Genomic DNA, 16872 nt, shown 5'->3' with positions numbered 1-16872 from the left:
ACGTCTTCATTTTTTTGCAAAGGGCTGCTTTAAACGTCGTGAACTTGTTGCAAGGAGCTGCTCTAACCATCGTCAATTTGTTGCATTGGGCTGCCTTAACTGTCGTTATACATCTTCTCGATGACAGTCAAATATAGTGATAAACATCTCTCCAAGATCCCCCGTCGGCCTTTACCTTCGAAAAATTGAAATATTTAAAAACCCAATATTTTTAAGTATATTTATAAAAGACGCGCATCTGGAAGATTCAACGATAATTTGCTGCTTTTAGCGGGTGCCCCAGAAAATAAACTACAAAAATTTTTGATTGTCTTAGGACCAGCTGATTGAATGTTTTTCCCTTACTTTTTCAAATTTTTTAGTGCAAATTTGGGGAATATCATCTAATCATTGCGACTTTTTATTCGAGGAAACATCAGAGACCATAAATAAATCAATAACTTGAATCTTTATATTTTTCAAAATTTTAAATTTGAAAAAGTCTGAGTAGGGGGTCAAAAATTTTACGTTTGAGTATGTGCAACAATTAAAATTAGAAAAAGTAAATTGTACATTTCAAGAAGAAGCGCCATTTCAATCTGAAAAGACATTTCAAGAAAAGAGGACATTTCAATCAAAACAGACATTTAAAGAAAATGGACATTTCAAGAATTTTATTTTTTTGCTTGAAATGTCTCTTTTTCTTGAAATGTCCGCTTTCTTGAAATGTCCCTTTTCCTTGATATGACCACTAATCGAGGCTAACCCTTAGTGAAACTCTTATCATAACCCTTACCGTTCTCGTTATAAATGAAGGCTCAGAATGACGCGCGAGTGACGAAATCAAGGACTTTTAAAAAACTTTTTTTTTTCAATTTTTGAGTGAACCGTAGTTCAGTTTATTTCAGAAAAATATAAATAGTTTTTGTATTAAAAAATAAATTTATTTTGTGTCACACAGCGTTGCTACACCTCGTAATGTCCACCAGTCTGGATTTTTTGTTGTTCGAAGCATCAGAAAGAAAATAAACGTCAAGTCGGTTCTGCGAGGTTTCTTGTAGACTGGACATTTGTATAGAGCTACTTGCTGGCCTTTTTTGCCTCCAACACCCGCCTGGGGCTCGGAGGTGTTAATTGCGTAGACATGCGCTACTGGTAACGCTGTGTACAGAACCTTAAACAAAGTTATAAAGAATAGCAAATTATTCAGTGTAACCTTTGGTGAAGATTCCGTGAGCCGCATGTTCTTTCTGTCCCAGCCAGCGCCGTCGACGAATAAGCCGTGAATGTAAACTCCGCCGAGTTCAGCAGGTGGAGGACTCGTTACATCTTCCAACATCATTTTGGTAATGTCGTTTGTCAATTTGACCTTATCCAGAGCCCAGCCGTTGTGGGCTCGAGTTGTTTCTTGCCTCATTGCAGTGAGGAATCCTTGAGGATTGAAGAAACCTGATTTTTACTGATAAACACTAATGTCTGTAATTTTCATCTTACCAGTGAGCCAGAAGCAATTCGGCCTTTTTTCAAAGATCCAGCTCGACAGCTGAGCATATCTATCCAAAAGTTCCGTGAACCAAAAACCAAGCGAACTCGAATCCCACGAAATCTTTGCCCAAACTTTTGGGATCCGCGCATCGTAAATTTGATTCAATGCGTCTTGCAACTGTTCAGACATGATGATTGTTCCGTCTATTGCAAGTCTCAATTCACTGCAAGTGATTCGGACAGAGGAAATGACTCGTTGAAGTCGATCGATTTCTTGGCGGAGGAAAATGTTCATTGGATCGTTTTTGCCCATTTTTTGCAATCGCGCTTTGACCTCAAATGGGGAAAAATCAGTCGGAATCTTTGCAAGCATTTCGTCCGCCTGTCTGTAAACAGCTGCCTCACGTGACTCACCGCTTCCGCCGCCGGACTCTTTCGGCTGAATTGAGACGATTGTGCTGAGTGTAGAATTGGAAGTGTTTGTTTGGTACGTGATGTCTGCGTTTTTGTGAAGACCGAACACTTCTGGTGAGTCTGTCAGCGGCAGATTATCGATATATGTGTGGTAATCGGCCACGGTCTTGCACTGCGGGACGATATATTCGCCTTTGAACTTGAACTCTGGCTTGAGCATGTGGTCGCCCATCCAAGCAGAGCAATATGTGTTGAGTAGAATCTTGTCCAAATCATCAGTTACTCGACCTCCGTACAAGATCTCCCCGAACATGTACTGAACTGCCTTCCAAGTCGGACCTTTCTTGATGTCCATGTCGTCTAGGTGGTTTTGAACATATTGAACGGCGGAGTTGTAGTCGGACTGGTTGAACTCATAAGGGATGTTCCAGCCAAGAGGACCGAATTTTCGACGCTCCTGAACGATCGAATGCAAGAAGGCGGTCGTAAATAGCATTGGCTTCCACTGAGGCATGTTTGACAATTCTAAAGTTTCGGCCGTGACCAAATTATAAGTTCGCTTAAGACCAGCTCTGAGACCCTGTGGAGGCTCGGCTGTATATTTGATCGCGTTCTGGAGCAAATTAATGGGGAACTTTGGATGCGGCTCGGTGGTGATCCAGCACCGGAAATTTTCGTGGACATTTGCATTGGTCGTCACTTGGTCCAAAAGCTCGTCCATGTAATTTAAACCCAAGTGGCAGTTCTGAAGCAAAATCCAACCGCCATCTTCGAAACTTGTCGTAAGAAGACGGCGAGCGTGTACTTCTTGTCCTTGACCCATTGAAATTGCCCGACTGGTGGTGTTGTTTTGTTTGGCGAGTTTTTCAATGGACTCTGTTGGATCAGAACCGAGAGATAAGAAGCACAGGAGAGGTATACGCTTGTCAGATTCAGCTAGCATACTATCCATGCTCAAAATAACGGCATCGGCGAAGACTGGCCCCATCGAATCGGTGATGTATTTCCTCGCTTGAGCGGTCGTCCGATCTGGCGCCCAGGATCGGATAAGCAAGAGTTTTGAGAAGATGTCAAGTGATTCTTGGTATCCGTCCGGAAGCGTTGTTTCCTCAGGTTCCGCTGAATCAAACCAAGCTTTCCAAGCCTTGTCGTTTCTTGTAACTTGTATAAGGAGTTGTGAAAAATTCGGAAGTCGAGAAAGCTGAACCAAGTTGAGCCAGGTCGAATCGAGAATCCATTTCTTTGGTTTGGGATCGACGGAATTCATGTCCAGAGAAGCACCACCCTTGATAAAGGTGTTGAATTGCTCGAATGAGATTTTGCCTCGGTTAAGATCGATTTTAAGAGTCAAGAGAAGGGCGTATAGGAATTTGTCGGACTCGTAGAATCCTCTTGCAGTGTATAAAAAGACTTTTTCGGTCAAATACTCGATTATGTTTGCGATTCGCTTTCCAGTAATTGGACTCTTTTTTGATCTTTCTAGGGCGTAGTCGAACTGGACAAGGAACTGCTTTAGCGATGTTTGGTACATCACATTCACGAGTGACATTTCAACGATGAGAAAGTACATGATCGAGCCTCGGAACGCCACCGGTCTGTACTCTTCCCGAGCATTGTTTATTTTGATTTCCGTATCCGCCGCAATGTCGAGTTTTTCTTTGACCTCAGCGGCAGTGATCTTTGAAATTCTTAGCACTTCGATGAGATCATCATCTTCAACCAGCGAGCCCTGCGTTGACGTCAAACGGTAGAGAAGATTATCTTCGAGTTCTTGTTTCTTGCGTTTGTTGGCTGTGACATCTTCAAGAAGAGAAACACGCTCAGTTTCTAGCTCGGATTTTCTCTTAGAATGACACGCGCAAGAAGCTGATCTTCTAATCCCTTCATTGTAACAGTGAAATCGATTATGGCAGTTCGTGCGTAAACTTCCGGCGTATAACTTGGATTTGCAAGCTTTGTCGTGAGATAAAGTCGGAATGTTGGGAGCACGTCGCATTCTTTGTCGCCGACTTTGCACTAGAAATGAAAATAAGTCTTTAACGGAAAAATTTTAGCCCCGTTTTGCTAAAACGAGTGATGAAAAATTTTTAATGCGTTTTTGATTAATTATTTTTGGTGCTCTTGATCTGTGATTCTTTGTGTAATATTGATTTGGTGCGCTGTCTCATGATCTTGAGATTTTAATCTTACCCGCATGACTTTTGGCACTTTATCAGTGTCACCACCGAACTGTTCGGCAATTTCCCATGGCTTTTGTTAATTGTTAGTGATGACATAGAAGAGTTTTCTTGTATAGAGACAATAAGGTTAAAATTTTACCTTGAGAGTGGAACCAGATTTGATAAAGTTCTTTTCCAAAACATTGTCAAGAGCCGGGTCGATTTCTTCGCCAACATCTTCGATCAGCAGCGGCTGACCGAGAGAAAGAGCATCTTCGAGATGTTGTCGGAAATATTTATGGTTGAGATTTGTAATTCGTAGTTCATTGTCCTTCTCCCGATTTTTAATCCAGATCTTACCCTGACCCTGAGGGTCGATGAGTAGTGGGAATCGAGTGGCGCTCGTTACAATGATACCGTTTTGGATACTTAATTCGTCCGATGGAAGACCTTGAAGGTTCCACTCGCCAATGGTTGGATCATCGACTAGCATTTTGATGAGATTGAGATCTTCAGTGAAAGGAATGTCGTGGAAATTCAACTTTTTGCGCCAACCATCGAGCAGTTTATTTCGGAATTCTTGGTTGAAAGGTCCAGAGTATGACAAAAAGCCGTTGGCAAGGAGAACATCTCCGACCAATCTTCTGATTTGGTCGGAGAACTGCGATTCTGCTTCCCCCCAGGCAATTTTCTCACCACCGAGACCTTCAATAAGCGCGGAAGCGTTATCCATTTTCTTCTGGCAAGCAGCAGCATCATCTTCTAGAGCCTTTTTGTGTCCCATTGCTGCGTCGTACTTGTCATTTGCTTTCTTCAGCGCTGCTTCTGCTCCAGCAAGTTGCTCGTTTGCTGCAGCTAGTTCTTCTTCAGCCTTACCTAGCTTGGCCTCTTGGATCGCCAGTGCTGCTTTAAGCGGAAGAACTTCTTTGTTGATTTTAAAAAAATCCGCCATTGCAAGAGTCCACGTACAGAGACCAGCAACATCTCCGGATACCTTCTTCGCATTTTCCAAGTTGTAGTCATCTGCCTTGAAATACGGCTGAAGCAGATCGATCATTTCATCCGTGATAGTATCTTTGTTGAAGTCCAGCAACATGCTCAGGAAAGATGAGTCATTCATTAGCTTCAATGACTCTGACCAAGATGGCTTGATTCCACCTTTCTCTTCATCGACAGTTATTGGATTGAGCCGTCTACCCATTAAAATGAGTACGCAATCCATGATTCGCATGATCAAATGTGGCGGCTTTCCAAGTTTCTTAACAGTGGCGATATGGGCTGGCTTGATTGTTTCCAACGCTTTTTCGGCAGCTTGAAGCGCTGGTTCAGCTTCTTTTAGTTTTCCTTCGGCAACGGCTTTGTCAGCGGCAATGCTGTCTTTCAACGCTTGGGCCTTGTCTGCGATGACCTTGACTTCGGCCTGTGTTTTACCAGCAGCTTCTTTCTCCTTATCAACTTCTTTAAGAACAAGTTCGGCTTCTGCAGAAGCAACAGCCAGGTCTTTTTCTTTCTGCTCAAGCTCGATTGAGAGCTCTCCGACGACATCTTCGGCTTCAGCAAGTTTTGTCAGACCTGTTGTCATACGATCTCGCTGATTGGACAAGTGCGCCAATTTCTGAGCATAGAGTGCTTTGTAGCCGCTGAGAAAACTCAAAAAAGATTTTGGTGTCACGTGGCATCTTCGTCTAAATCGTTCAAAGTACTGGTCGCAGATTTCTGAGACCATATCTTGAATTTGGCCCATTACATCGACCAATTGTACCTTCGTCTCTTCAGTAGCTTCGAGTTTGAAAGATTTGTCATTCATAAACGAGCCGGCGACCTGGACGAGCGCTTCTTTTGGCCATCGGAAGAACCAATCCATTGTGCAGCCTGAAAACAAACCTGGAAATTTAAGTGATCGAGTTCTAAATTGCTCGCCGACTGGGGAGAAACAAAGCACAATGTGGAGATTTGATCGGACTCGAGTAATGAAATATTCGTAAAGATTTTCTTGCGTTGGTGGATGTCTTGGGAATTCCTTCTTCATGATTGGAATCATTTCACCCAGAAGTGCATCCATTTCGTCTTTTGGGAATAGACCTGAGAGTTCACCAGTAGCAATCACGTTGTTTAAATATTCGAGGAATGACTCTTCCTTGATTTCATTATCAGTAAAGAGGAACGTTACTCCCTGGCCATCCCGACCTGCCCAGAGATACATGATCTTAAGGTCTTCGAGGAGATTTCCAGCATTGTAGGACTTTGAAAGAGTAATCTGGAAGGTTTTATATCCTGAGATGTGCGACGCAAGACGAGTAAGGGACTGTTTTCCTGATCCGCCGACACCGACAAGCATTGCTGCACCGCGAGGAGTTCTTATGATTCTTGAAATTTTGACCATGTGAGTAATAGCATCCTCAAAAAAGACGAGATTCATGTTTGCTCCTCTGATCGATTCGTTGTACACATCTTGGTATTCGAGAAGTTTCTCACCCAGTCGTTGGATCGTGGTTGCTTCGTAAACTTTAGGCGCGGAGAAATCAAAGTCGTCGGGTTCTTCTCCGGTCGGTTCAGGAGCTTCTCGCATGAAGTCGACGAAATATTTATCTTTTTGGATCAGTTCAATTGAACTCTCGCCAAATTTCTCACCTATGAGAGCATCGGCGGTTTCATCCAGCCAGTCTCGATCATTTTGACTAACAAATCTGTCAGAAATGACTCTTGTGCATTCGTGGCGCCACAAAGAGAGAATGTCAGATTTCGAGCTGCATTCGTCAGCTTTGATTGTAAGCATACCCTGCCAGATTCTGGAAAGATCACGCAAGTTGAAAATGTAATGGAACTTGTCCGGAGTCGGAAGCATCTTGATCTTTGTTTTCTGCCAGAGTTGTCGAGTGATACCAACGAGTGGCTCAATCATAGAAGTGACTTCGGCTGAAAATCCGCGTTCTCCGCAAAAGTACCCGGTACCGATCGTTTTGAAAATCTGGTCGATTGAGTTGTTGGAGGGAAGAGTACAGTTGAAGATGTTAAACTGTCGCTTAAGCCGTTGAGGAATGTCGTTTCTTCCTCTTCCAGGATGAATCATCGCAGCCACAAGTTGCAGATCAACGATTTTGATCATGTCACCGGGCTTTTCTAGATTGTAAAAGCCCTTGTTCTCCATGAGTTGACGTACAATTTCATTTGTTATTTGATCGCCCCACTCGTTGATGTGTGGCATATTGATATCATCAATGAACACTGTCATTTTCTTTCCAGCAGCGGGACCAAAAGTGGTACCCACTCGTTTTTCAACGTATGACTCGATCGATTGCTGGAAAATACCAGGAGTGGTTGTTGACGAGAAATTGAGAGCTTTTGTGACATGTTCTTCGATGTTATACTTGCTCATGTATCCCTGAATCATGACTGTTTTTGCAGTACCCTGTTCACCAATAAGCAGGACGGCCTTTTCTTGTTTCATGATCAAGCCCATAAGGAAATCTGTTCGAACATTATCTACATTCGGGATGAGAATCTTGTTGAAATCAGGAACTGAATCTGTCGGATAGTCGTATTTCTCAACTCGAACAGACCAAGGTTCCCATTCTCCAGAATCGTTTCTTGGAACGAATTCGAAAATTGTCTGGTCGCCAGTGATAACGGGGAGCATTTTGCTGATGGATTGATTTTCTCGCCAGAAAGCTTCAAGTTTTGCTCGATCTTCAAGTTCAAGAAGCGCCCCAAGCGACCACATGAGGGCGAAAATGAAGTAACTGTTCAAATGAGCGTCTTTCAATTTAGCGAAATCCTCTGTTTGAGTTGGTAGAAGACCTAAGAGAATATCCAGGGCTTGTCGAATGTACATGCAATCAAGAAGGTCCATTTTTGGGAGACAGCTTTGTTTGAGGAAAACAAGAGTTTCCTCCCAGATAACTTCGAATTTTGTTCTGAGTGAATCGCCTTGTGCCATCGGAATCTTTTTCAGCCAAGCACCCAAGATCGGTTGCCAGGTGAGAGAAGAGCTGGACATGAATACCATACCGTTACGTGATACTGTAGCTGGCGAAGCATTATCGATATTATGCGGCTCAAAAACGATCTTGGTATTTGGCGCCATTCGAATACGATCACCGTTAGCAAGTGTCAGGGTTTTACTGTCATCAAGGACAGAGTTCAGGTTTTCAATCCAAATTGCATCTACAGGACCGTCGAGTACCAACCACATGTTTTCTCCTTTCTTCTTCTTGTAAGATCGTCGCCAAAGTGTGGAGAAGATACCATCAGTCCAGTCATTAGTTGCGACATCAAGCGTGCCGAACATTTGTGGCGCTGTAATGGCTTTAGGATTCATTCTAACTTCTTTGTGGGGACCAGGATCGTTTGTTGTTCCCATGGCTTTCATGAGAGTGTGGATATTTGTTGTTTTACCAGCCCCGGAGGGACCAAGTACCATCATTCCATGACGGACCCGCTGGGTCTCGTAAAGTTGAATGACCTTGAGCTTCCATTGCGGCCAAAGTTCGAGCAAAGCTTCTTCGGTATGCAACGCAATGGCTTCTTCAAGTTTCGGATAACCAGCAACTTCAAGAACGATATTTGGGAAAAGATCGTCGATGAGCGACAAGAAGAGAGGCTCATCTTCGTCGACTAGTTTTGACATGTTCATATCTCGCAAGACGCGCATAACGGTTTTTATCTCTGGATCGGTTGGATTCTTTCGCTTTTCAGCACCAAGAGTTCGGAGTACGGAGAGAATATTTCGGAGACCGAAATCGTAGTGAACCTGTTTTGATAGTTGTTCTTCGCAGAGTTTGTATAGCGTAAAGAACTTGCCGGATAGTTCCTGGTTCTCCCGGAAACCAGCGGAGGCCAATTTGACTCGCATGATGATTTGTCGATCGGGGACCATCATAGCGCAGGAACGGAACATAATCTTCAAGTTTTCAGGAAGCTCCTGTCTACCGGCGTAACCAGGGTTCATAGTGATAAAAAGACCGAATTCCGGGTTCATCGGAACTGTATCTCCGTCCGAAAAGATAAACTGCGTCTTTTTCATTTTCTTGCATTGAAGGACAATTGCGATCTGCTGAGCTGCTACAGACAGGACAGGGAGCTCGATTCGATTAAACTCGTCAAAGCAGCCCCAAGAGCCAGATTGGGCAAGTCCTTTGTAAATTCTTCCCAAGCCTCGGAAATCCATCTGATCGGAGCAATTGAAGACAACGACGTACTTTCCAAGGCATTTTCCCATGTCCTTTGTGGTCTCAGTTTTTCCAGTTCCAGCGGGGCCGGCGGGGGCACCACCAAGATCCATTCCTAAAGCTTGAGCAAGAGTAATATAACATCTGTCAGTGAGCGGCGTGATAACGAGGCGATCTGTACATCCGGTATACTCATCGCAATATGTGAAATCGACGTCTGTGACGCTTATTCGACACTTGTCGAAATCCTCATCGTAGTAAAATCGGCATTGCTTCTGCCATTCGAAGTCATTAGGCGTCCGTACCTTCAATTGAACCATATCGTTGAATATATCTCGCTGATGGACGTGAATTGTAATCAGCGTTTCAAATTTAACACGATCGAGCTTTGTGAGTTCCTGGGTCGTCTTATCGATGAGCGTGTTCAAAAGCTCCAGGAAATAGTCGTTTGTCTTTTTCATAATCTCTCGGTCGTAGCGGCACTCGTTCAACGCGTTTTCGGCATCTCTTGTCCACAAAAGTTGGATTCCAAGAAGACCGACCTGGGCGCAGAAAGTGTCTTCAAATCGCAAAAGATCAAATCCAGTATCCCCAAGGTTCTGCCAAGCCCGACGCACGATCGTGTGGACGGTTTTGTGGACCGTTTGCATAAGAGTATTCAGCCATGTTTCTACATTTCCCGTGCAAATAACTGGAGTAACCATGTCAACCTCTTCTCCTTCCTGCGAACGCATTGCCAGGACTTTTTCGTATACTTTTGTATCGAAAACCACTTCTTTGACATTATCAAAAAGTGAGAGCAAATGATCCTGGATTGTATGGCAATTTGATGCTTGACCAAGAATTTCCAGGAGAGCTGGATCGGAAACGAAAAAGAAACGAGGGAATAAAAGTCGCTTTGCTTCCAAATATCCAGTGAGCGATTTCTGACAGATTTCGAGCTGCTCCAACAGATGCGGAAGTAGCTGTGAGTACATGTCATCGCCCATGCAACATTTGACAACATTAGTGGTTTCGTGCGCTTTCTGCATGATCTTTTGCCATGATTTATCAATATTAGAGAATCTTTTCGCTTCTTGTGGCAGTTGTTTGGCAATATCTCCACCAACAAAGACTGCTTCGAGGTAAACCCAGAGGTTCTGAACTTGAAGGAGTTGTTCAATTATTTCGATAGAGCCGGAGAGTTTTTGATTCCACTCTTGGATCTTCGCCTTGAATGGCGCGTTGTAACGGTTTGAGAGCAAGGAGCTGAGGATCATGAGAGAATCTTCAAGTTTGACAATGATTTCGGAAATATCTGCTCCTTTGAACAGAAGTTCGCCTCGAGTCTTGAATTGAGAGAAAGTGAGATCTTGGTTCTCCCACTCGCCGATTATTTGTTTTAGCTTCGACTCAATATCTCGCTCTTTTCCAGCGGAGATACAGATGTCTTCGATATCTTCTCCATTTTCCAGCAGTGGCGCATCCATGACATCTCGGAGGGCAAATGAGTCTTCTTCAACGGGGAACTTACACTTTGTCACCATTTCTATTCGATCCCAGTGTCTTCTCAGCATAGCATCGTTGCTCATTGCCTCGAGCAAAGGACAGCACTCGTTGAAATCGTCGATTTTCTTTGAAAGTTCTTTGTAAGCATCCCAAGTTTTCAGTGCTGGAGGGAGCTTTCTGCAGCGAGCTTGGAATTCAAGAAGCTGATTGTTTATATCATCAATGTTGAGATCGGACCAGAGAATTTCGTAGTACCCGTCGACTGAGCTCAGAACCTGATTGTACAAGCCGTATAGTTTCTGAAGCAAATTGAGCTCCTTCGAGATTCTTTGCAATTCAGGATACTCAGTGACCTCCATGCCGAACAACTCTTCTCCGCCGCTGTAGGTGACATATTTACGCCAGAGCTCGTCGAATCGTCCTTGGAAGACAGTGACTTTGTCGGAGGCTTCGGAAGGCTTGATCCCCTCCACCAAGGGTCCTTGAGTGTCAAAGTCGGAGTAAAACTCGGAAGTATCTCGGTGGAATTTCTCAACGCTTAGGATGAGATTTTCTTGGAATGGGCCTTGGATCTTGGCAAGACTGTCTTGTACCATCTTTGCTTGAGCTTGTGTGTTTTTCCAAGCGTAGCCGATTGTGTCGACTCTTTCTTGATTTCCTTCATTGAAGACCAAATCCATTCGATTGAGGATTCCATACGATTCTTCGATCGGCGCGATGGTCATTTCAATCCAAACTTCGTTCTCCCTAAGCTCACGCAGTGCCCCCATCGAGTTTCTAATATCATCAAGATCTTTGATCTCTCGACCCAATCGTTTTTTCTGGTCCTCGACGATGTCAAATATTTTGTCCATATCTCCAGATGCCTTTTTGTCCAAGGCCTTTCCGAACGCGCGTTTCCAGTTATTGCATTCTTGCGTCAGCGAAACATTCAGTAAATCAGTGTCAAATTTGATCGGCCCAAGTGTTCGTGATTCCGGAATTTCGCTGATTCGGCTGCTGAGGATTCCGTAGTGACGTATTTGATTGCCATAGTCGGAATAAAGCGGCTTTTCGTCCTCAAATCGACGAACTTTCTCGGCAGGGTCAATTTCCCAGAGCTCCTGGAATGTGCTGAAGCCGCGAAGAAGGTTTTCAGCGTCTGTTTTCAAGGAAGAAATAATGGTATTCAGAGGAATAACTGATTTAATCACATCTTTATGCTCCCGAAGCTGTCGATCGAAGGGCTTTGGTTCAAGAATTTGCTTCAATTTATCTTCTCCGCGCTTTCTCGCAGCTTCCTGTTCGATAGCCTGATGTTTTTTCACGAGCTCGAAGTGCTCCCAAAGAACCACTTTCTTTCCTCCTGATAAGACCATATCAACGACTTTGTTAACGGTTTGCTGGATGTCATCTAAAGACGGCGAAAACACCACTTGCGGAATTTCTAATGTGATGTCGGCAATAAAAAGTGGGAACTTTTCCAATTGACCATCCCCTCCTTCATCTGCTCCGTATCGAACTTTCGATTGCTGAAGTCGTCTTTTCAATCCATCCAAGGAGTTTCTAGTGCATCTAACGAACGCTTCTGTGTTTCTAGCGCAGAAGTAAGCGGTCAAATTATAGTACCATTCGGGATTATGTTCGGTCTTCGCAACGTGTCTGAGCTTGTCCATTTCCGCCTTTGTATAATGCGATTCTAGTAGTTCCACGAGTTCTTTCACGTAACTTTCAGCATTTTTACTGGCTTGGACAAACACTTCTTCCGCTTTGGCCACGGTAGCAGCTGTTAAGCTTACAAACTTATCCGCTCGAACTGGTTCCTCAGGCAACTCAATCATCGGCGTGTTTTCAATTTTTTTCAACATCGTATCGATTCGGCAGTCCAAAATGTCATTGACGGCCACAAAGAGTTCTCTTGTCTCAGCAATGACTTTTCCACTTTCTTGAATAAAGTTCGGAACGTTGAGGGAATCCCAAGTCAACAAAGCCGCTCCGGGTCGTAGGGCATTTTCCATTCGAATAATGAAGAATCTCAAAAAAGGCATCATCACTGGCGAAACCATTCGACAAGTAGATTCGAATCTTTCAATAAGTAGATTGACATTGATATGATTTTCGCGCAACCGTTCTTCTGAGATCAAGAGCTCGTCACTTTGGGGCGGAACAGTAAGTCCGATTTTCTTCATAAATCGACCTTCTTTGCAAAGTCTATAAATATCGGTGTTGAAGCTGACCTCGTATTCCTTTTCTGGTCCAGAGCGATTGAGGATTGCACCCTTCAGACCTTCCCGTGCAGAAGCGACGGATCCGATCCAAAGTTGATGATACATCGTCTCGTATTCAATTAGAGCGGTGCCGATTTGATTGTATGTCTTGATGCATGCCTTGCCGTCTTTTGTATCAAGTATCTTGAACTCAGCCTGCAGCGGCCGAATTACTGCCATGGGTTCGTCGATTCGTTTAAAGAGTTGTCTGTTTTTGAGGGTCGAATTCGCTTGTTACAATTACATACTCAGCAAATTGAACCATTGCGATTAGACTTGATGAAATTTCAGAGGTCAATGTCAACAAATGCCATTTTTTCATAAAAAGTAGGTTTTGATAAGGGGCGATTAACGCGTAGATCATAAGTTGTGACTGACAACAATACAAACCGTGCCGCAGATTTTCGGCATTTTGAAAAATTCCTTATCTTTGATGTCAACTGTACTTGAAAAAAATTCTCATTTTCTATTTTATAGATTATTTTCGACCCTTACCTAGCCCAAGCAACTTTAGCCGCAACAGGTGGGAAGTTCTTCGGTGCCGGCGGATCGGTCTTTTGCTTGTTGTAGGCTGAGCGGGCAACGTTAAGATCTTGCTTCAGATAACGCCTGAGCATGTCTTGATAAGCTTCTTGCATGTTCAAGTTGATGTCTTTAGACAGCGGCTGAAACATGGCCAGAATCTCCAAGACCTTCGTTGTTGGAACCGGTTTCTCGATCCAGTCCTTGATAAAGGACTGCAGGTCCGCCTCTAATCTCCCGATCGACGCGAGAAAGTCTTTATAGCCATTATCCCAGTCTGAGCGTTTATAATCAAGCTCACCAGGGCGCATCTTGATATTTGATTCAAAAGCTTCCAGGTTTTTGAGGATAGAGTCGATTCCATCCACTCTCAGAGCCTTCAGCTTGCTCAACACTCGTAGAGTAACGATAACCTTCTTAATGCATTCCAGACGGTTGCAGAAATTCTCAAGCTTTCCGAAGATGTAATTTTCAGAAAAATCGAAGTGTTTTTCTTGGTTACCAGGAATCCTATTAGATTCGTCCATTAGTTTTGCTTTTGCCTTTGCAAATTGAGTCTAGTATTCAGGGTGGGCACCTGTCTCATAAACCTTTGGTGAGTGCACCAGCTGATGGAGAAAACCAAATTTAAATTTTTACGAAGAAATTATTTTGAGAAGAGCTCAAGTCTTATGAGCGAAAAATTCCAATACAACTACTTTTTTTCTCAACAATTTTGCCACCCTGACCTGGTACTCATTCTTCAAACCGACGCAGCCGTCAATTCGCTCCAGCAAATCATCCTGTTCTTGATCCCAGACCTTCCCATTTGATCCCTGCATGATATACGCCCTGCAAGATTTGATCATTTGGTTAGTCACTTTGACAAAGAGAGAGGTCATCCTTTCGGAAGTGTTGTAGTAGCGGGAGACGGTGTGGATCATCCTGATTGAATTGATCAGGTTAGGGAGGAGCTCTTTCATTCCCATCGGATCAGAAGTCTGCAATGGCCCAAGATACTGATCCAACGTTGAGAGGTACTTGACGTTGTCTCGTGCCTCGTTGGCAACGTCGGAAACGCGCCTGTCCAAATCCATCCACACTGGGCACAACTTTGACTTGTTTTCTGCCAAAGTGGCGTAGACGAGTTTCACTCGCCGGGTTGAGATCGCGGTCAACAACGAATTAAACTTGGTCATTCGCTGTTTCCAGTGATCCAGCTCGGCGGAAGGACCGATGTCATCCGCTTCTTTGCGCATTTGCTCGCTTTCCGTCAGCACGAGCTCAATTTGCTTGCACCATACTCCCATCAACTGCTCCAATTTGGCTGCAAAATCAGAATTGCCGATTGGTGAGCCAACGCCCTCTTGTTCTAGCGCAACGTCAAGGTTGTATCCGATGTCCACTTCTTCCAACTGAAAATGCAAATCAATTAAAATGCGTTTTTTAATCACCCAAAACTTCATGCGACCGATTTGATGTGCACAAAGTTTCGATAAATATTTAACCTTGAAAGCGTTGGCAATCGATAGCTGCGCAGATTCAAGTCCCTGGTTGAATCTGTCAACCGACTCCAGAAACTGGTTGATCTTGTTCTGTCCGGCTCGACCTACTGCGTCCAATTTGCCCCAACTTTTTTGAACGCGAAGGTGTGGGAGCATCACTTTCTTCAGGTAATCGGAGATCGCCTGGAGGACTCCGCCTTTGCCGGTCGCATCAAGTTGAGTGAACAAAGCCTCATTCATGTTGCGTGGCGTGAGGGCCTTGTCCGCGTTCAGCCGCATGAAGAGCAGGCACTTTCCTCGAAGCATCTCCTCGCGCCCGGTCGTAAGGAATAACTTTGGTTCCATTGATTTTTGAACACCAGACTAAAAATATACTTAAAAATGATACAGTAAGAGCGTGAAGATATTGAAATTCACGCTACCAGATCTAATAAAAATTTGAAATAGGGGTCTTCAGGCGAGTTAAATCCGCTTTATTTAAAATCAATTATTTAAATCGCATGTTAAAATGGGGTAGTGTCTGGAACCGACAAAAAAATTTGAATGCTTCTGATTGGTTGAAAATTTCCACGCAAAATTTGTCGAAATTTTTTTGTCGGTTCCAAACACCTTCCCGTTAATATCCGTTCAAAAATACGTTGTTGTTAAATTCATAAAAATCTCTTTTGATTTTATTTTACCTGAGAATCAGATCTGTTAGCCGATCCAATTTCGCCCAATTTCGGCTCCTGATAATACCACATAAGTTTTCTGGAGCCGCCTTGCTTGAAAAATTCCTCGAGTAGATGCCAGCGATCATCAGCGATGGCGATCTCTGTGATTTGTTCCTCCGTTTTTTCCAAGGCGTGAGCGACAAGCCCGAAGAGATGCGAGTGACGCCCGTCCATATTATTCCGACGCTCTTCCTGAAAAAATGTCAGTTTGAATACGTTTTGGATTCAAGACAAATTTTGTCAAAACTTTTATTAAGAATTTTTTTGTTGTTTTTGAAAACTTGAACGTGCTTTATCTAGCAAGTTCATAAAAGTGGGATTAAAAATAAATTCGGCACAAGATTTTGCCTAAGTTTAATATTGATTCCTTTTTAAAGTTATTGAAAAAAACTATCTTTAGTGTAAGCTTCAATCCAACAATCCTCCTGACAGATTGAAAAGTCTATTGACAATAGACTATTTTGCAATAAATAAATTGAAAAAATCGAGTTTTCAGACTAAGTACGTAATTTTAGCATAGTAGACCACTTTAACCAAAAAGTTAGCCAATTTTTCGTTGAAAAATTTAAAAATTCTTCTAACAGATTAAAGATCTTACACAGATCTCCTAAGAAAAAAAAGATTTCCCCTATCATTGACATTTTCTGAGTTATTCAACGGTGAAGTTGCGGAAATCGAAGGTGGTACCCTTAATGATGCACACTTGCCTGCCCGAAAAAAGGGCTTTAAATGATACATAACAGTAAATAATGCTGTAGAAATTTAAGCTTACCTTGATGGCTTTTGCTCGCATTTGGAGGTCCTTCATCTGGTCGGTCGTGACGACGGTTTTCGCCGCCTAAAGCCAAAATTAACGAAACTGACTGAGAATTAATCCTCTTGGAAGTCGCTTTCTTGAACTTCTCAAAAGTAAGCTGCTTACCCGACCAGTTTGAGTGGACATTTTGTATCTACTTCAGAATTTCACTTGAGAAATTTCCCCCAAAGCAAGTTCTCTTTTTATTCGAACAAATGAGATTCGAAGGGTGCCTCTCAATCCTGCTCAGCAAACTTTGACGTGTTGCCATGGCGCCCGGCGCGTTTCATGGTTACTAGGTGCGTTGAATTCTCAAAGAATGGCTGCATATTATCGACTATAACTTACAACACAGTGCTAAATAGAAATTATTGCTGAAAGATCCTTTTATTAACTTAAGAAACTAAAATACTGACAT

The 16872-nt window shown here is 43.2% G+C and overlaps 1 protein-coding gene across 1 annotated transcript; it reads right to left on the bottom strand.

Annotated features, from left to right (window-relative positions):
* Nucleotides 1-912: 912 nt before the first annotated feature.
* Nucleotides 913-16665, bottom strand: LOC145698809 (dynein axonemal heavy chain 8-like). The gene is given in 12 exon segments (XM_081776031.1): nucleotides 913-1153; nucleotides 1196-1428; nucleotides 1474-3723; nucleotides 3726-3894; nucleotides 4069-4128; nucleotides 4198-13147; nucleotides 13435-14018; nucleotides 14190-14855; nucleotides 14949-15308; nucleotides 15626-15850; nucleotides 16431-16496; nucleotides 16581-16665. Coding segments are annotated over 12 exon segments (13815 nt in total). The 5' UTR covers nucleotides 16602-16665; the 3' UTR covers nucleotides 913-922.
* Between the last annotated feature and the right edge of the window lie 207 nt (nucleotides 16666-16872).

Source organism: Oikopleura dioica, chromosome 2, assembly GCF_907165135.1.
Source record: "Oikopleura dioica chromosome 2, OKI2018_I68_1.0, whole genome shotgun sequence".
NCBI lineage: Eukaryota > Metazoa > Chordata > Appendicularia > Copelata > Oikopleuridae > Oikopleura > Oikopleura dioica.
This window is presented reverse-complemented; position numbering and strand designations above follow the sequence as displayed.